General features: G+C 41.3%; 1 protein-coding gene across 5 annotated transcripts in view; it reads right to left on the bottom strand.

The window, feature by feature from the left end:
- Positions 1–21770, bottom strand: part of LOC105255294 (fasciclin-1) — a 232184-nt gene that overhangs the window by 88386 nt on the left and 122028 nt on the right. For all 5 annotated transcript variants that reach the window (XM_011264495.3, XM_011264496.3, XM_011264497.3 and 2 more), the window contains exon 2: positions 5765–5900. In XM_011264495.3, the coding sequence (XP_011262797.1) occupies positions 5765–5900 (136 nt within the window). The remainder of the gene's footprint in view (positions 1–5764; positions 5901–21770) is intronic.

The following is a 21770-nucleotide window of genomic DNA, read 5'->3' as shown; positions in this document are numbered from 1 at the left end:
AATTATATGCGCTTTATCACGTGGAAATATCGGAATCGCCGGCACAAACGTGCACCTTTCCGTAAAAGCTGTCGGATAAATGAAGAAACGAGGATTAAAAATGTTAAGTCCCGTTAATCTTTGAAAATAAATTTCGACTTTGCGGCGAAAGTGGAGAAAAATATATCTCATCAATTTACACGCTCGACGATATCGCATATGGTCCGGGAATCGGATTTATATCGAATGAAATCCTCTCTCGCGGAGCTTAAGCTCACCGTTTCTCCGCTAATTCTCACAGCCGACACTCCACCGTGATTCAATAATAAGTCAATAATAAACTCGATCAACCGGGAGAGATCTCGCCGCCCCCTCCTCCCACTTCATCTCCCGTACACTTGGCGAGTTCGCGCAGTTCCCGACAAGACAAACGAAGCCGCCCTTTCCTGGCCTGTGGCTACAAGATGTGTCACAGACGCCAGAACGGCTTGTTCCCCGGCACGTAGAGCACTGTGTAACCAACTTCCGCTCGCTCGTGGGGCACGAACTCAAAGTCGACGACGCGCACACACACATAAGCGCGCACACATACACGTACAAACATACATATATATATTATATATATATATACACTATTCGACTCCTCTCGTCTTCGCGAGCGTTTCCTATATACCTATATACAGACTATACAGTGTCTTTAAGTTTTGCACAAAGACCGAAGGAGCAGTTAAGTTAGCTAGAAGCCAGAGTTCGCACCATTCTCCTTTGTCATGCCTCTCTTTCCTATTCCCCTCCCCTGACCACCAATCTCGCAGCCACCCATCTAGCGACCGACGCTCTCCGGGTCTTCTTTGCTTGTCCTCTCCGCGCCTTCTTCGTCCCCGGGGCGAACCCAAGTCTTTAACTTTGCGCGACTAAATTTGCCGGCAGTCGAAATACCCCGCCATTGTCACCGTCGCATGTTACGAACGGAATGAAAGAGCGTCTCGTTTGGCTCCAAGTGTTTTGAATTGTCGTTTAGATTCGTCATATTCGCGATTGTTCGAAACCGTAGATTCTCAATAGCGAGCGTCGAGGATTTCCAAATGAAAATCTACAACAGGATTCGTATTCTATTCAGGAATATACGTGAGCTCGCGACGCACGTGAAACGCGAAGCGGGCTAAAAATCTTCTATCCGCGTAAGATACTCTGGAAACTGATTCGAAATTTGCTACGCCCCTTATTAAAATTAGATTTCAATTCTTTGCCGGGCATCGGAACTCTTGAAAAATTCAAGCGTAATCGTTCCCGCGAATACGTGCGATACGTAGAAACGTTCTTTGTTAACCTCGTGCAATTTTAGCCACGCCGTATCTTTTGCAAGGCATTATCTCGCCGCACAATGTGACTTTGGAATGAACGGCTCGCCCGCTGCGGTTGACCTACACTCCTTAAATCTTTACTCGATCGTCCATGTATTTAAAGTAGGATAATATCCAGCCTCACGACTGTCGTAAGCTTCCACCGTTGAGTCTCTACACCTGTGTCGCTTCACTCGTAAAAGTTTCTTCCATTCAAATTTTATCGCGAATACAACTTGGATGCTTTCTTCGGTCGTTTTAAAAATTGTAACAAATTTTTATTCCGCTTACGACTCGAAATGTACGAGACGTTTGCGTGCATTTGAAAGCTGGATTTGTAAAACGCGGAACGAATCGTAGAATTTGTATAATTTACAATTAAATGAATTATTTTTATTCGGAAAAAATTTCTTTCCAATTATTCGAATATCGAGATATCATTAAAAGCGCTTAGCCTTTAAGATTCGACTGAGAGCGAGAAATCGCGCAAGAATGAACGGGACGGAGGAGCAGGCCGGGGTGAGACGAGGGGAAAGTCGAGGTAGTCGAGCGAGAGGTAAAATGATAAATTAAACCGACCGCAGTAACGCTCGGCCGCAAAACAAGGCGGGTTAAGCTGCGGAATTATGAAAGTTCCAAGACTAATTGTGAAACTTTTCGCGATGTACAAAATTGCAGTAGATTCGCGCGCGATAGAGAGAAAGAGAGAGAGAGAGAGAGAGAGAGACAGCGCAGGGTCAGTCCTTTCGCTATCGCTCGAGGCAAAGTGCCGCCGAGATAGGCGCCGACTTGACGAGATAAAGAGAGCCTTTTCTTACCGCCAGGGACCCCGACACTCTCTCAAGGGATAAAGGGAACGAAGTCGTAGCTTCGACCTCTTAGTTCTCCATTCCGTTTGAATTCTGCGCCAACGAAAAAAAAAAGAAATGAAACGGTTTTGTCCAAAGTTACGGTCGGGTAAATTGCGATTTGCTATAATTCCGCTAAAGTTTATTGTCCGCGAGTCGTCGCGAAAAAGTGCGCGAAAACGTTCAGATAAACGAGAATTTAAACATATTTGAAACGTCAAGAATTTAAATCCTTAAAAAAGTTACGGGCGCAAATATCCGTAAGTTGAGAGAGATTCGTGATCTAATGTGACGGGAGAGATGTAAAGTAAAATATTACTCTTACGTAAAGTGGCGTGTTATTATGAAAGTACGTAACAAAAATGAGGGGACAAAGTTACTTATCTCCCGTTCATTAGCTCTAGTAAATAATTTTCAGCTTACGCTTTGAGCTGCTTCGAATCGATGCAGTCAACAGCATCACGCGAGCATAACTATCGCCGTGCTTTCTCGAGAGCATCAAGCCGGCGTCTTTTATTTACCCCGCATCACGGCGAGTGGGAAGGACGGGGAAAGAGCGGATGACGGGGCGAAGGGAAGGAGGATAATGTAATTCTTGACAATCTCTTTCACAAGACGCGTCTCGTAAAAAGTCTTTTGCACGCGGTAATTTCGTTCGAGCTGTTTGCTCTCCAATACGTCGCTCTGGCGTAGACAAAAAAAAAAGACAAGGTGAAACGTTCGACGAGCAGTCGACGAGGAGTAGAAGCAGCGGCCCGTCGACGAACGTCACCGGTGACGACCCTCCTTCCTTCGTTCCCGTTGTCGTCGTCGTTCTCGGAGTAGTTGATGGAAAAAATGCCTCGGGCCGAATAACATTGATCGCATCAAACGCAAGTCAACGACCTTACGACCTTTGATTATTCAGTCCGAACATTTCCCGCGGTAGTCTCCGAGGTAATTCGTCCGGGTAACTCGCGACATTATCCCCGATGGAGGAAAACGGACTTAAAGAATAAGTACTCGGGAGTGTATCGTTGACAGAAGTTTGTGAAGAAGATACTTTTATTGTGGCGAGAATGAGTTTCAAGAGAGAAACATTTCTCTCAGATTAGCCACACGCGTGTGGAGCTAGTATTTTTTCCTTTTTTGTAATAATTGAAAGAAAATCCTCCATCGCCCTCAAAGCATCATGTAATGTTACTTATCTCACACAATTTTTTTTATATAAACAAAAATAAATTAATGCATACATTTAAATATTTTTAAAATAAATTAACACATACATTTAAATTTTTTTCCATCGACGACAATTTTTCTTTTACGCTTCCGCAAATTCTCGCTATACTGGATGTTCCCCCGAATCGTTTGACAGACTCGCCCGAAGATTCGCATAATAATACCGGCCACCCCGTCGTGAAAGCTCGCTCCATGAAACGCTCGTTTTCCGGTGCGACGCTCACCGAGAGGGTCACGGGTACGCGCGGCTTAGCCGTTGAAATCGGATTAATTATTTCCCGGCGTGGTCGGTTGCGCGGTCGAAGGCGCGGCCCTTCTTATCGCCGGGTTTAACGCAAGCACGGAAGGGCACGCACCGGGGCCGGGGAGCGGGGCCGCTCTCGTGTTTGCCTTCGAGTCTCCGTCGAGATCGATGGCGCCGTGCCACGCCGATGCGACTATCCGTGTAAGCGTTTCGCCAGGTCGCCCCGCGCGCGTGGCAACGCAAACATCGCGCGACGAAATTACACACCGCGCGCGACATCGTAAACACACGGACGACGCGGACGCGAAGACGGGGCGAGTCGGGGGCCGGGGCGAGGCGAACGAGGGAGGGCGCGCCTAACGAGGCCCGTCGTCGCGTTTACCGTAACCCGCTAAGGATAATATGGATTTTGATTGAGCAGCTTGTTTGCCGCGTGTTCCTTATTGATCAAAGACGACGCGTCTTTTAGACTGGATGACCGAAACGATGAATTCCAGGGATCACGATCGAAAAAACGACTTAATACAATTTCTTCTATGCCAACTTTTCTCTATTAAAGTATAGCGCGTCTTGAAAATACGAGTCTCTATTCTTGACGACTTTATTGATTTTTCACATATTTTTCCGACGCAGAAATTGTCCGATATTTCGAAATTGCGATAGTCGAGGAACGCTTTTGCGTCGATGGAAATTATACGCGGATATTAAAAAACGTACTACGTATTTCTTCGATATTCAAAATGAGAACAATTCGCGTGAATGCGATTGCCTTGCGCGCGCGCGAGCTCGTTTCCATTTCCATTCGACGCACAATAAAGTGCAACAGGATGCATTAACGCGAACGGATCGACTGACACGTCGTTGACGCTGCGCGATATTAGTCAGCTACGCTCAATCGCAACAATGCTCCTCTCTTTCCCCCCCGCCCGTTCTTCCCTTTCTATCAGGATCTACATCGATGAATGCCCAAATGGATGGTCGAATGGCCGTAAACGCGAATACGTCGATAACGGACGTTACGGCTACCCGTTGCTTCCCGTTATATTCGTGGCCATCGAAGAAGCCCTGAATTACGAAAGCGCGTAAACGTCCGGCGCGCATATAGAATGCATCTTCCGATCCGCCGCGGCTTTGCAGCTCGGCGGATGCATTACGGATGCAAACGTTCGGTCGAGATCAAAGCGCGAAATACCGAAACTCGGCTCGGTGAAGCTAATGCACTTCGGCGCGAAAGCCGAGCGAAGCGAAAGCCGGACGAAGAAAGGAAATAATGCAGATGCGGTAGAGGCAGGGACGGTCTCGCGCAAACTGTGGAAATTGAGTTTCCGATCGTGTCGAGAATTTTCCCGCGTCGTCGCGACCCCCGGTTCCGGAAAACGCGGTACAATAGCGGAGACAACGAAATTTTCTCGATTGTTTGCGGATTTCGCAAATGCGCGAAGATATTCAAATATTGCATCGCATGCGCGCGCGGGCGCATACATACTTTTTATCATTTTATTCTTTTTTCGAGAGATTAATTTATAAAATTTTCTAATACTTCTCCAATTTTTTAATATTGTACACAGAGAAAAATGTATACTGTATTCAAGTAAATATGATTTATTTTAAGTATATCATAAGTTTGCATATCCGCAAATGTATCACAAGTTTACCACAAGCATTAAATTTAATTGAATATATTCTGAATTTAGTAAGTGCAATATTTTGGTCAAGAATATTAAATTAAAACAAAAATTTGGTTCGCTCACTACAAGAGTTGACGTAAAGTAAGTTTGATTTTTCTTTGATACAACTTTACAATATTCTTGAAGAGAAAATAAATTCTTCTCTTGAGTACATGATAATGAGATTTTCCAACACTTGTGATGAATATATTTTAAGATTATTATCAAGAATATATTCTTTGTTGAAGAAAACTATTACTTAAAAGAAGAAAAATAAACTGAGTAATCACTTTTCTTGGCAGTAGAATGATATTTTTCTCTGTGTATAATCTTAGTAGAGAAAAATTTCAGAATACTTTTTCAGGTATCTTTGCCAAGTATCTTTGCTTAAATGATATATTTTATATTTTTATTTTAACGAAATCAATGAAAATTTGATTTTTTGATATTTTACGATATACTCACACATGTGATACAGAACCAAATTCTTAAAGTTTCCGCCGTACTTCTGGAATGCCCGATTAGTCGGCGCAAACACAGTCACGTGGCGATACGTCAGAGTTGTATTGGCCACCTGACTAGCCTCCAGGAGTTGATAAAACTGTAACAGAAAATTGCGATATGGATTTCAAGCGATCTAGTCTTACTCTTTGCTGGTCGCGCCACAAATTAACGGACGTGCATTGTGCGTAAAAAAAAAGAAGAAAAGAAGAAACGCCTTATGGCATTATAAATAGTATATCCTGCGCGCACTCATATTTCGCGTTCCCCGAACAAAATCAAACAATCACTCGACGAGCTCGAAAGGGAAGGCTTATACGTAGGAGTTCGTTAAATTAATCATCGTCCTCGCATGATAAAGTAGGAAACGAGGCCGGGAACGAAGCGATCGATTCCGACACCGGCTCCAACGCTTCTTCGCCGTGAGCGAAAAAGAGAATCCATCCTCCCCGTCTACGACGATAACATGCCTCGCGTAATTCGCATCAGCGGGGATTAAAGTTCTCGCAGTTTGCATCTCGAATTCGGGCAAACGCGGGTTCGACGTGCGCCAACTAAAGCATTTAATCCGACGTGTCGGTTGGAATTTTCCGTGGACTTTCATCCGCTGGCGGCGGCGGTGACGGCACAAAGGAACCTCGTTAGTTATCAATGCTTAATTAGCCGGATACAAAGTCCGATCTACCAACGGGTATTACGAGTCCGTCCTCTTCCCTGCGGAGCTCTTCTCCCTTTTCCGTCGGCCATCGCGTCGCTCGAGAGAGTCGGGGAAAAAACATACCGCTGAAAGATATTAGACTCGTTGAAACGTTGAATATTTTTCAACGCTCGATTTTAAGCTTCTCGTTACACGTTTCGATTCTCGCTTTTCAAACGTATTTTCCCATTAATCGCTGTGTAATTACCGCTTTTGTGATTTTACATCGTAATTATTATAACGATATTATAATTATTATGTCGTAACGTTGTCACGATAGGACAGCGTAAAATGTTTTAATGAAATTTTTAATTCCGCGCTCGCGATATTTCGCGACGATTGCGCGCGACATTTATGCATCCGAACGATTCCACTCTGTGAAACGTAGAAAAACGAATTCATTCGCATTAGACTCGGAAAGTATGTCGGTCGGAACACACACACACACACACACACATATATATATATATGATAAAACCCGTCGTTATTGTAGCTCGCTTTGTCGATTTTATGACGCGTGTGGCATTCGAACAAGTTTTACCGCACAAAAGCGTCGCCGGGGCTTCCGATTCTCGTAAAACTCCGCACGACTATCGTAAAAACGCGATTATTTCGTCTCATTGCTCGAAACTCCGCTACTGAGGGAGAACTATGTCGGCGCTCGGCTATAATAAACTGCTAAAGTTTCCGTACGCGGGAGGGTATACCTTGCCGGTGATTTTTCCGCCGCGACAGCACCCCCTCGTTCTAACGCGCGGACAGTTGCTCGAGCTTTCGACTTTGTCCAAGTTAATAGAGTATTTTGCATTTTATACTTTCCTGTTTCTACGCGCGATCATGTTCCGCATCCAACGTTAAACCTACTTTTTTCCAATGTCGTTGAATCCGCCCACGATATTCTCTTACAGACTAAAAAGAATAAAAGTCTGTCTCGATGTACTCTCTGAAAGTGAATCAGTGAAACTATCGCTAATTTAAACAGTAAAATAAGATTTCACTGAGAATCAGATTTTCAGTGGAAACGCTTATTTTTTGTTATTTTATCTCACTGATTATGGTCAGTTAAAATAAAATTCACTATAAAACCAGTAAATTTCACTGTAAAACCAGTAATAGCTAGTTTGTTGGTTTACCACTACGATCGCTATCTCTCTCGTATTTAGTTTTAGCCATAAGAATTATATAAAATTTGGAAAGAGCGACAGATAAAATTAGAAGTATTACTTCGATTTAATGTCTGATACAATTTCAATAGAGAGACTTCAGATATTAAATCGATCTTATATAAGTCGGACAAATAAATATCTGACGACTTAATGAAAATTATGAAGAGACGAATTATAGTTTAATATTACTGACGCTAGAAAGAAATATTACTGATATTGAGAAATATTTCTGATTGAAACAGTCAAAATTATTAACTGATTCTTTCAATAAAATATCACTGATTTACAGTGCTATACTTATAACTGCTGTAATCAGTAATTATTTACTGTTATAGTTTAATATTACTGACGCTAGAAAGAAATATTACTGATTGAAACAGCCAAAATTATTAACTGATTCTTTCAATAAAATATCACTGATTTACAGTGCTATACTTATAACTGCTGTAATCAGTAATTATTTACTGTTATAGTTTAATATTACTGACGCTAGAAAGAAATATTACTGATATTGAGAAATATTTCTGATTGAAACAGTCAAAATTATTAACTGATTCTTTCAATAAAATATCACTGATTTACAGTGCTATACTTATAACTGCTGTAATCGGTGATTTACTGTTTCAGTGATAATACACTGATTCACTTTTAGAGAGTAACTTTAATTCCGCTTTACAAGTCGCAAACGACTTTCGGAAAGACTTTGGTTTCGATTGTGTAAAATCAAAATGTTGGTTCGCGAGTTGTTAAAGCTGTAAGTTTCGTGGACGACACTGTCGGAGGCGGGAAACTTTGTTACCGCGGTCCATATATGCTAATTAGTACACGGCGGGATAATTGGCAGGGAGATTCAGGGAGCAAGGTCTATTAGTTGCATTGGTCGGTCGGTGGTGCCGGCAGGAAATTTCTGATTAATTAGTGGAAGCTGTATCCGCGTGGATGCGGTTCATTCAGGACGCTTCTATATTTCACGATAATCGACGTCGCGTCTTGTCGTGCGCGGTATAAATTTAGATCTTAAATTGAAAGCTCAATGAGGCGCGATACATTCGGGATATTATTTATGGAGGAATAACAGAAATACTTCAATGACGAAATTTACGAAGGTGTTATAAATATGTCGAAATCTTTTTTCATTCCTCGAATAATGGGGCCCGTCGTTCAATTCTCGTTAAGAATAACAGCCACGTGGGCCCAATTTGTGAAAAATAATGGTGAAACATGGCTGCGACCTCCTTTATCTCTCTCGCCCCTTATCCGCGCGGCGCTCTCTTATTCCCTTTGCCTCCCTTTAACGAAGCTCTTGAGTAATGGAGACATGTCGTGACTCCCGGCAATTAATGCGAGTTGGTTCGTCGAGGCGAGCCTGAGAGAACGACGGGATTGGTCGAGAGTAATAGACAAAAGGAGAGAGAGAGAGAGACGTGGCAAAAAACAGCTCCGCGGATAGAAAAAAGTTTCTAACTTAGTAATCGAGACGTTGTGTGTCGCGTGTGTCGATTGTCTCACAGGTAGACACAAGAGTTTTATCAAGTCTCGTATAATATCAGCCACTCGAGAGACCTCGAATCGCGAAAAACTCGAGGTTTTTAAGTCATTTTAGGTAGTCAACAGTTTGGAATCTGTCGCAAGAAAGGAAGTTAAAATCGTTTGAAAGAGATCCGAACGGTTAAAACTTGGTTTTTCCAATGTTTTTGCAAGAACTTTTTGACATTTATATTCTATCTGTCTCTCGATTTCTTGAGTTAAATCGAAAGACTTTCGTATCAAGCAAGCATAAATTATTTTAAAGAGTAAATTATTTAAAAAATTTGCACGTTTTTAAAAATTCATTCGATTGCTTTTATTTATAAAATTTGTTGACAAACCGTCAGAATGTAAAAGTGTTTGTTTATTGAGCGCGCCGAACGTATAGCAATATATGTATTATGCGTTATTAAATCGTGCAAACATTTACCTTTGTAAATCTGCTTTTTTATTCGATAAATAAAAATAATCGCCCCGATAGGTTAAAAGGGAAAAAACGATTCCGGATGTTGCCATGAAACGTAATTGAGAACCTGGAAAGACCATCGCGACGAGTCGGAAATTAGATTAAATTGTACGCTAAGATATTTTCTATTTTCTCTCCAACTTTCCGATATCATTTCGTCGCGTTACGTGCTCTCGAAATATCGCGCGCGATCTGAGAATAAACTTGGCAGCCAAATTTGTCATCTCGAAATAAATATATTGTTTTCCGTGTTCCATTTTTCAAGATTATTTGCATCTAATAGATTTAAGCATAATTTTTCGAGAATAATCTTTGTGCTTGTTCGGACATTTTTCAAAACTAGAGGCGACTTGTGAAAATCCAGCTATTGGCGAAGATTTACGTTCTCGTGTTAAAATTACGCGCATAATAAATAAATGCGACATGAATCTTAATTTTATGTTCCACGTCTTAATTCATGTTCACGTTTCAGCCCTCGAGGCATTTTATCTCACGGCATACATCAGCGTCTGACGTTTTGCTGCCGGTTATATATTCTTTTAAAACCGTGCTTACCATTTTTGTTATAGAGAAATAATTAACGACAAATTAAATATCCTGTTTGTATTTGCGTTATTACGCTACATTTATCATAATGCATGCAAATGTAATATACAAAGAGAATAATAATTATTTCAACTCGATCTGATAAAATTAGCTTTTTCGGTTATTTGATAATTAAATTCTGTAATATTTTTACAAGATTTATTTTTGAAATATCACTTTTTCTACTTCATTCAAGTTGTAATCGTACATTGTATCGTATTTTCGTCAGCACAGCAGATGTAATAACCATACTTAATTTCAATCATTATGTAAATTATAAAAAACAAGAAAAGAAAAAGAAATGAAGAACTCGAAGACTTTGCGCTTTTACAAACTGGTGAGCTTCAATAAGAGATGAGTCGCGTCCACTACAAGATGAAAGTAACGAAATTTAATTAAGGTGAGCTTACGCATTAAAAAGTTTTCCTGCGCCAGTCCAGTTGCAACTTAAACTTTACATGGATGCACTAATAAAGCGACATTCGATTCGCGTGCTTCTAATCTCCTCGTTTTGCTCGCGAAAGCTATCTTGACGAGATATATTCTAAAATAGATGTACGTCGCTTTTCGCATGCGAGCAAAAATATAAATTGTTGCTTAAAAAATGACATAAAAGTCGTTAATCAAATACACTTGATGAACGAGGATCGTGCATCACCATTTTAAATCCATTACATTATGCATTAAGATGTATCGGACATCGGGGGACGTCCTTAAACTTTTCGCATTTCTACAAAAAGCATGGGTTGTTTATTTTTGTTGTATGTCACTTCTCTCCCTTGTTTTTATTCTTCTATGCCCTAACGACCGCGCCCTCGGTGGATACGGATATTTATGCGAATGGATGGCCCTTTCAGGGCCGCGACGAGATGTGCCCCGTCGTTTATGAGTCAACGATATCGTCACTCAGGCGAGAGCTTTTGCAAATTACATTCACGCGTCAAAGAGTCGCGATTAATCTGCATATTATTATGCCAGCTCATCCGTACGAGCGCGCTTTAGTGCTTTATACGAGTTCACCGAGTTAGAACACTTGAAATATATTCTCGTACAAGTCGGTGTAATCTGGGTGATATAAAAGATGAAAAAATTTTTACGAAATCTTTTAAGCGTACGTGAATTTCTGCGAAGTTTTATATTTTAAAATATTATAATTTTTGATGCATATTAAATTTTTTATAGGATTAAAGAGCGAAATGTTTAGATTCCCTCAAGAGCTTCGATAGCGCGCACAGTGTAGTGATTCATTGATGACGAACGCATGTTTGTATTCTATATTTATTTTTGTTAAACTACGAAGTGATTCATCCACGGGAATAGATTCAATCGGATGCACACGATCACATGCAAATTAATACGTCGTGCGACGTTTTCCCGTCTCTATTCTCCCCTTTAAAATATTCAATCTAAAACTATTCAATGCGCGTAGACAATAACGAGCAGACTTGTGTCAATATACGTTATATTCGAGGGACGATCACGCTTGCTAACATCATTGGATGCATTGATGGAACAACAATATCATTTCGACTCGATAGTCGACAGAACGTCGTCTCGATGTAATCAGAAGTAACGTCGCAAAGCCAAGAACAACACCTTAGCAATCATGTTGCAGTTTCTCTTTGATATAACTGCTGCCATTACTACGTGCAAATTACTCCTCGATTCGATTCGATTCGATATCGGAGCTATAAAGCGTTTCTGGCTTGCGCCCGATAACCTCTTTGTTGCTTTGCATCAATATCATACACGTACGTATATCTGTATGTTTAGACATTCCTAGATATATCGAGTGTTTCGAATTATCGCTATTATTACACCGGCTACATGTCCTTTGATTAATCTCAACTCAATCTCTGGCTCGGCAAAATTAAGACCTCCGATAAAATAATTATGAGGATGATTAAAATTCAAGATTCTCAGAGAACAAAATCCTCGACTGATTTCGTTCAGTAGATTACTTCTGATTTACTCATACGATATTCATTATTAGCGAGATTAAACATTGAAAGCTTGTGAACGAGAAAACTGAGACTAAATCGATGACAGAAACCGACGTCGTTAGTTTCGGGACGCTCTATATATAATGCGCATCGCGCTCTGCATATCGAAAGCATAAATGGGCTGCATAGATGCATTATGTCTGTACATTATGCAGCATGACTCGTTGAGGCAATTCCATTGTAAATTGACCGCGTGCGCATTGATAGGAGAAACGCGCGTCGACAAGAAGGGTGGCAGAGACGGTGAAAAGGATACGGGGGTGGATTCGGAGGAGGGTCGTCGCTTGCGTCGGAAAAGCGTGAGTCGGTAAAAGCCCTTATATTGAATACGTGGGTCACATCTCAATATCTCGATGCACTTACTCGCGCCACCGATATTTCGCCTTCGGGACTTGTCTGAGAGAGCGTCACGTGTGCCCTGCCAATACTAGCGATAAGTAGCGATCTAAAGATTCGGGCTCGCGGTTCTCAAGATTATGAATAATAAGATAGAGACGAACAATCTATAACTCTAATCCGGTCGTTTAGAGCAAATTGTTCCGTGAGTTTATTTGCATTTTGTAATTAATAGCGAGCAATTATAAATTGGAAGCAATAATACGCGTCGGAAAATGTTTGAATATTTGCTCTGTTTAGAATATTCTCCGGCTCAGCGAAGCTTTAAATACGGTATTAATTCGAGATACACGTCCGAATGGAGCGAGTAATTTCGGCCGATTAAATTATTTTGGGTTCGCGGAAATTTCCTGTAATATATAGCGGGCTATCTGTCACACATTGTGCAGTCTCCATGTACGTAAAAGAATTTATGGATCTATGGTTTGCGATAGCGCGAAAGGCCGTTACGTTAAAATATTAAACGCCATCTATTAAACTTTCATGGTTCGCATGATTCTGCGATCGTCGTGTACTTTATCGGTCGTAATTTCTCGCGAACGGCCGGGAAATTTACTTCATGCGCCACGTGACTCATCGCCGTGGCATCGTCGTCCCCTTATAAACAATTCGGAGAAATGAATTTCGGGCAAGAAGAGAGAGAGTACGAGGGTGAGATCGCCGACTGGCGCCATCGGAACGACCCCTTAAATCCGACCCCTTCGTGGGGATCACGACTTCTCTAGATGTTCGTGATCGCCATACGTTGCAATGTCGGATCGTTATCGATACTCGTCGCTTATCTCGTCAGTCTTTGTCGTTTGATTCATAATATCTTTCGTGTCGATTGTTCGAAAGGAGAAAAATCTTAGCAGCGAGTCGTAATGGCATGAGAAAATGAAGCAAAAATTAAATCGATGGAAAGAACAAACATTTAATGGAAAAGATAATCCCCGAAAAATCACAGTTGGTTGGGAATACAAGAAAAAATGGGCTTCATCTCTCGATTCATAAATATTTCATGTTCCGATGATGAACGTTCATCATGGGAACTACCCCGCTGTTAACGTTATTTATGTTACGTGCCGGAACGAATGGCGCGCTGGTTACTTAGCGATATGAAAATTCTCGAATTACCATCGTCGTCGAGTCATCCGAGCATGCCTGTCTCTCTCGCGACTCGCCGTCTTTGACGATCGATCATCCGTCCCTCACGAGACATTTTTCGAGGATCATGATGCACGACGATGTAAGATGCCCGTCTATTCATTTTCTCATGACTCGGTAAATCGAATTTTCCCGAGTAAACGTTTGATATTTGAATTTCTTTGAGCAGCTACCGATACGATTAACAGATACTGCAAGATTCTAACGTTTCAAAGTGTATATACGACGGTTTCAAATTCAAACGGAAAAATTCAATCAAAATTCCAAATTGAAAAAGGAGATTCAAATATATATTCAGCAATTCAAAGAAAGCGAGCATCGATTTATATACATTTCCTGGATTTTTTTCCCTGCGAGATTAAATGAATTCTCCAAGAAGATTAATTTTCCCATTAAAAATCGCGACAATGAATTGTTAAAAAACGTATTGAAAATCATCGTTGATTGATTATGCCCCCCCAATATCATATCGCAATATGTTCTCGAACGAAGACGGCCTCCGGAGAATTTCGTCGGATTCGCGAATCGTATTCTTAAGGGGTTAATCCGGCGACGTGATAATTAATGATACGGCCGCATCGGAACGGAAACGCGTACGCAGCTCGCTGAATAATTAAACGCGCGTCCCGCGACGCGCGGTATCGCGGCGGGCTAAAAACAAGGAGGAAGCGGTTGTTGATCGAACCGGACATTATCCGGTTGTGTGTGTCGTCGTGCGTCCCCCGCCGCGCGCGCGTTCGCACGCCGCGGCCCCAGACCTCATTAACAATTAGAATCCGCAGTGATTATGCTTGCGCTAATTGGTAATCAATATTCAGTATAACCATTAAAGGCCGGTCCGGCGACTGAATATCGATAGGATCGACCGGCTGAATCCGCGGCCGGTTAACAGTAAGCGATACGACGGAAGGAGGGGACCGGAATCGGGAAGTAACAATGCCACATCCGGCGACCGGAATATTGGATGGTTCTGGACGTGACCTGGATTACGTTGGCAAGTTTTCGCGCGACTTCTGCTTAATTTATATCGATAATCGAGTCGAAGTTGGAGAAATCTTCATCTTGTAGAACGCGTCTCGTCTATTCGCGTGTGTATGTATGCGGGTGCGATACGTAGCGTAAATGAATTTCTTGGATCTTGGATCGTCAGCATTTTACGACACATACGTAGATACTCAAGTTCGCGAGAGGATTTATGAACTCAATTATGAATTAAAACATTCGTTCGTCGCTCTCGCGTCGCTCCTCGCGCGGGCTTCTCCCCGGTAACTTTGATTGAGTGAGTTTACTGCAAAGTTGGTCTATAACCCGCCTACTTTTTGGACGTTCACGGAGCAAGCGGAAGAGAGACTCGCGCGTCGGAGGTGCGAGAGAAGGAGAGGGACGGGAAAGAGCAGGATATCATCTACTTCACCTCGTCTCGCGGTCAGGCCTCGATCAATTAAAACTTCACCGAGTTTGATTTATCGAACGACTTTGATTGCGGCTCCGTTAAAGGAGGGTGCGCGCGCGCCACCGGCAATTTCTTCTCTCAAACTTCCCCAACTTTGAAAGTTCTGAAAATGATCTAGTTGCTGTCTTCCATTTCGCTCAATTATGTCACGTGTTACTTTTCATGAGGTATGCGCGCGAGTAATAATATTAATATATATTAGAAACACCAAAGTTTTGATGTAGAAAACTGTAATATCCAAGATATTACACAGTTTCTTCTCGCGTGTCTTCTCGGATGACAGATGCCGATCCGTGTGCTCTCCCGAATCAACGAGGGGTCCCGAATTCCATTCAAATCTCCAGCAAACTAGTTTCGGTCAAAGTAGGTGGTAATTTCACAGTAACGGCAACTACCGCACCGCCACACATCCGATTTACTCTGGTCGAGCGAGCGGGATCCGGACGCGATCTGCTATTCCCGCGAGGAACTTCGCTCCTCGTTTATCTTCATTATCGTCGTATCTGTCCTCGGTTACGGTAACGCGGGCGGAACGTGAGAACCCCGCGTTTGCTAAACGCGCCTCCGTTCAATCGATTCACGCGTATATAAACATATGAATATTTATGAGACGTTTATCGGAGATAGAGCCGTGGATGTTATCGATTCTATTTTTCCGGATCGTTTTTCGGTTTGATCCGGTCCTGGACGATCCCGTCGCCATCATCGATGTCGGAGGTTTCGCGTCCCGCTGTTTCGTACAACGTTTTTCCATTTATCTGCGACGCCGGTGTTTACTATAGCCCGACGTACCATATACTACGCACCGGGGCTTTATTTTTCCGCTATTTCTCCTTTGACCGGCGATGAGACGCGTATAAACGGACTGCCCTCTTCCTCTTCCGCCGCGAGTTTGCCCCGCTTTTGTTTTTCATCTACTCTTTTTTTTTCCTTTAGCCGTCTCTTTGTCTCTTCGCTTCTGTTGCGCTCTCTGCTTCGCTTTCACTTGCCGAGTTTGTCCTGCCTCTCGATACTCTTTCACATTGGAGGCATGGTGTATTTTTTAAAAATTAAGTTTAAATAAAGTTGATTTTTTTACATTTATACACGTTAAATATTTGAAGACTGTAATCCGTTATTTTATTTAAAAAGTCAAAGTTTCAAGCATAAAAATAGCATTTTAGAATCTAAAATCTGTCACTCGAAGAATGTGAAAGACATTGAAAAAAATTCTTTTCCAATATTTGCCGCGGTAGAAATGTCGTTTCCATTTTCTATACGATTCTCTGAAAGAAGATTGAAAGGAAGTGTTTCAGTTTACATCCCGTGGCATTTTCCGTTTGATAGTCGATAGAGATCGACGGTTGGGGTGGTAAAGAGTGCGCGGCACACTTCGAATTTTCGGCATATTTACGACGGAATTGATTTAGGGAGTCCCTCTGTTTTGAGCGTGCGAGCATGGCGTGGTCCATTTAAAAGCCGAGCAAATAAACAGAGAAGTTCGTGTACGTAACGACGCCACGAACGGGTCGTGGGGAAACACGCCATGGCTCGAAACCTCTCAACAAAATGAAATTTGATTTACCTCGAAGCCCACAGGAAGGAATCCTTAAGAGGTAAACAAGGGACCGAAACTTGTACGAAAGCCTGCACTACGGACCATGTTAATCCCATCATCTTCAATGTTTTCGTTATAAATTACACATATATATATATATATATATATATATATATATATAACTGTATAAATCTGATATTTGAGGTACTAAAAATGCGAGAATTAAAATGTCAAAACGTTCGATAAATTTCAATAATTTTTATAATTATTTTTAGGTGAGAAAAGCGAATTATTCAATGGGATTTTTCTCTCCAACAAAACATATATATGTATGTGTGTACGTATATGTAAAACTATTTAATCCCCTCTGTTATTATATGGAAACATATACAGGAAACACAGCGCGTTGAGGGGACGAGAGAATAACAAAATAAACTGTTAACGATAAAGCGACGGGCAAAACGCGCAATTTGGCGGTATGTAATTAAACAAAAGCATCGCTTCAAAAGGCACCCACCAGGGAGACGATTAGGATTTCAATACGACCGCATTTTGCGCAATTCGCGGTGCGTCTGCAAAAAGCGCATTTGCAATCCAAAGAGAGCGGCGTCCGGATTCACATGCGAAATAATTTCGTAAATTGGTACAAGATAATTAGATTAAACGATATGTTCGTGATCCATTAGCTAATTAAATCGCAGAATTACGTTTATGGTAATTAACAATCGCGTAATACAATGGCACGATCGTTTATTCGCTCGACAGGACGAACGGCAATAAGGATAACGATATTGTCATTGTGTGATCGCGGAATAATAAATAATTATCGCGATTCGCCGATTAATTCCTCTCATCGTTTCGAATTTAGATGCGCGTCACCGCTTTGATTTATAATCTCGTTTTCTACGGAATGAAAATCTCTCCGCTGTCCGGACAATCCTTCTTCCCTTTTGCGTTAGACTTTAACGGCGAAAGGGCAAGGGATCTTTCGCTGAAAGGTTTCGCTTTACCCTTTTCAGACGCGCCGTTGCGCAACACTGAGAGACTCTTGTAACAATGCTTTTGCCCTTCTTCCTCCGGAAAACCCTTTTTGTCCGGTCGACACGCACGGACTATTTCCTGCTCGAGAGATGACGCTCTTTGGATGATTTGATAATTCTGTAGAGACTAGTGTGATGCGACGCGTATAAAGTAATTTATTTATTTGATGGAATATTAAAATTATCTGCTTGAAAGGAAAGCGACGCGTTTATGGATTAGCAAAATTAATGAAGACAAAGAGGAATTTTAATCTTTCACGATTTTGACGATAAAAAATTTGTAAAAAGAAACGCTTAGATGCAATTTCGAAAATTAGTCGTTGTCATCTCTCGTACTTGACACTCGCCAGCAACAAAAGAATGGTATTATTTTCGTTTGCTCTACCTGTCGAATTTCACGAATGTAGCGAACACGTTCGCGTACATTTTTTTGCAAGGACGAATGGCAGCAAAGGAGACTATTTCTCTTTCAGTAGAATGTTTGGCTATTACAATGTAACGCTTGTCATCAAAAGGCACTTCAAAGAGCCTGTATATCGGCCGCTCGCTATGAAATAAAACCCGAGAGTCTCTTTCCAAGTTTCGAACACGGCGAGAGAAATTGATCGTCGGTAGCGTATTACGAAATCTATGTTCCATTTCGCTCGCGCATCGGAGGTACTTTTGCCCGTTTCGTTCCGCGTCTTCTTTGTGCACGAGCTGTCGGCAACGAGGCGTGTCGGAGTGGCTGTTTGTAGCGTCAAAATGTCGGACGAAATCGAAGTCTGGGATGTTTTTGGACGTCGAGCTGGATCTACTACGGTAGCTTCATACGGATGGTAGTCGTTGGAAAACAGCGTCTTCAAGTCCGACACGGTTTCGAATTCTCGATAGAATGATCGAAACTTTAGACACGGTAACTACTACCTGTTTCACAGATCGACGTTAATACGTCCAAGTAATGATAAAGTTTTGTTTAAAATTCTTGCACGCTTGTCTTGAAACTGATCAGTTTAATTTACATTAGAAGACTCTTTACATCAGATGCGGATTTGAAACAATAGGATGTATGATGTAAGATTTTTTAATAAATATATTAATTTAAAGGAAAATTTATATATAAAACATATACATGATTTACAAAATTGCACACGATATTTTATAAATGGATAAAATTGGTGAATTTTAAAATTGAAAAATTGATGAAATTTAAAAATACATTGGTGTTAAAAGAATTCGAAAGTCGTTTTTGAAATAAATATTTCAAAGATTTTTCTGTCTGTATGCAATTCGATTATTTTACAATCATGTACTTTGATCTTTGAAATATAACATTTTCTTTTACTCGATTTGCGTCTATTATAATATTTAATTAATGGACGTTTCATTCATTTATCTCCATATCAATAACTTTATCTCGGAATCACGCGGCCCTTTCATTGCGTGACAGACGGCTATCTGGCCCAGGGGTTATCAGATCGTAACTGTAAAGTCCTAAAATCATTAACGAGTTTGCGCGCACCCCATTCCGTTTCGAGAATAAATCTGTTGATTTCTAGACAGGATTAGGGTCGGACAGTAAACAAATATAGCACTTATCGATAATTCGTAAAAATCTGCGGACCCCCTTTGGGTCGTCATTAAACACCAGGAAGAGAGGGATGGCGACTGGTTTGAGTATCCCTTATACCCGACGGCGATTAAACGACAAACTGTTAGGAGCGGAATTCCCGGCTTCGTCGAGCCGCATCTGCGCGTGCATTTCTCGATCGACCTCTTTCGATAAAACTGTCCCCCCTTTTTACGCCTTGCTGATCGTCGAAAGGAGAAGTCGACACGATAGATTATGATCCGATAACTGCGGAGAAACAGCTTCCGGCAATGGCTGACTCCTCGTTTTAACGTCAGACTTGGTTGGTGACTTGAGGCTATTTTACCGATAACCTTCGAAGGGCCCCTCGAAGATAAGAGAATTGTCAGCGAAATTTCGAAAAGTAGTAAAATTATAGTGAAGAGAACGACCTATAAACTTATAATAATTACTTACAATAATCTGGCTTTATACATTACATCGATTTTCTTCGGCAAATATTGTTTCTTAATATTCGACAAGTTTCCGAAAATTAATTAGTTTTCAAGTTAAAGTTGTAAAGGAATTTTAATTTTTTGAGTAAATTTTAAGTAATAAAAGTCAAATATATAAAATATTGCGCAAAAATGTATTCAACATCAAAGAATTCCCATTAAAAAAAAATAGAGTTCCATTTGCATCCTAATAACACATATATCAAACGTAGATCAAATCAAACTTTTCACATTTTTTACTCTGAAAATAAATTGCTTCAAAAAAATTATAACTCGGCGCGCAATATTTCATACATTCTCTGCTCATATACGTTCAATGTATACATATTTTATTTTATATATTTCTCTCTCTTTTATGTTACTTAATATATGAATTAATTCGTATATAATATCGTAAAATCGAATGGGAAATTTCACCAAGAAGATATGCTACTGGAAAGATGAACATCATCAATCAGGCAAAGACATATATATATGCACCCATCCGAAATGAACTTTATCCGTCATGTAACCGCATGCGAAGTAGCAGGTGAAAAGCATCGTGATGCGCGTCGTCAAGAAAAATTCTCTCTCACGGAAAAAATTTATAAAATATGCATTACGCGCTCACGAGAGAGAGAGAGAGAGAAAGAGAGAGAGAGAGAGAGAGGGGGGGAGAGAGAGAGAGAAAGAAAAAAATTTCCTATACACCGCGTTTCAGTGGACATTCATTTGGCCGCGTAACGGCGCTTTGTCGCACGAAGCGGAATGCTCCTTGGTGAGGTATTTTGCCGGCGTGTGTTCTTTTTTCGGAAGCCGGTGGCAATCGCCGGCAGCAGGCGCCGGATTTCAAAGGCGAAAAAGCTTGCGCGCGCGCGAGCTCGACACCAACCCTTTCCCGAGCGTGTGTCTCCGACTCCGCAAAAACAAACGACGAGACGACTGCGTCGTTGCATCGCCATCGGTCCTTCTTTGAAACGCGATATAAAACACAAACTACTTCCCCGTTCCCTTTGCTCGAATCCATATATTTAACTGGCGCGCGGCAGGCTTGCTGCGGAATAAAAAAAGAAAGAAAGTCACGTGGGTAGATTTTACAATCCTGTTCTTGGACGCGGAGCAGAGCTGCACAAGCAGCGTATCTCTAGCGTGTGTCCTTTCATAATTTTTCTCGGCGCGTGAATCTTCCATGCGGCCTGCGCCAGCCGACTCTGTGCATTTTCGGTAGTACGCGAAAGAATAAAAATAGAATAAGAGAGAGACAGAGAGATTTAAAGAAACCCGTAGAATTAACGAATAACGGTGAATATGCAGATTCCAGAAAAAAGAAGAATCAAAAATTATATTCGAGTAATACAAATTATCGTAGATGAGAAAAAAAGACACAATTGGATAGAATACTTATAAAATATAATATTGTAATTACAAAATCGCGCGAGAATGATGTAAAATAATTGTGAAATATGGTAGGGAATATTTTCCGGGCTAATATAATTTAAATGAATAGAGTAGAATAAAATCGGGAGAGAAAGAGAGAGAGAGGGAGAGTTCACATCGTGCGTTTACGCGCGCGCGCGCAGCTATATTTTCTAATGGCAGAGGGGGGATTAATGAAACATGTCTATTAATTAGTAGCTAAGTGTTATGCGGCATATCCATTAGTGATAACCACGTTAACTAAAATCGGGGAATCAGGGAGCGAGGCGCCGATAGTATTTAACGTGCGCGACCGGGATGAATTATCGGACGTCTCTGGTAATTATCAGATAAATATTACACGGGATGTATCCATTAGCGGCGATCGCGCGCTCGCCAGTTAGATGTGCCTAGATTTCATAAACCCGACATGGGTGCATGCGGTCTGTGCGTCGATAACGCTATAAATAAACGGAAATCCGAAGCGAATTGCCG

This window comes from Camponotus floridanus, unplaced genomic scaffold, assembly GCF_003227725.1.
Source record: "Camponotus floridanus strain SB8 unplaced genomic scaffold, Cflo_v7.5 scaffold43, whole genome shotgun sequence".
NCBI classification, from domain to species: Eukaryota; Metazoa; Arthropoda; class Insecta; order Hymenoptera; family Formicidae; genus Camponotus; species Camponotus floridanus.
This window is presented reverse-complemented; position numbering and strand designations above follow the sequence as displayed.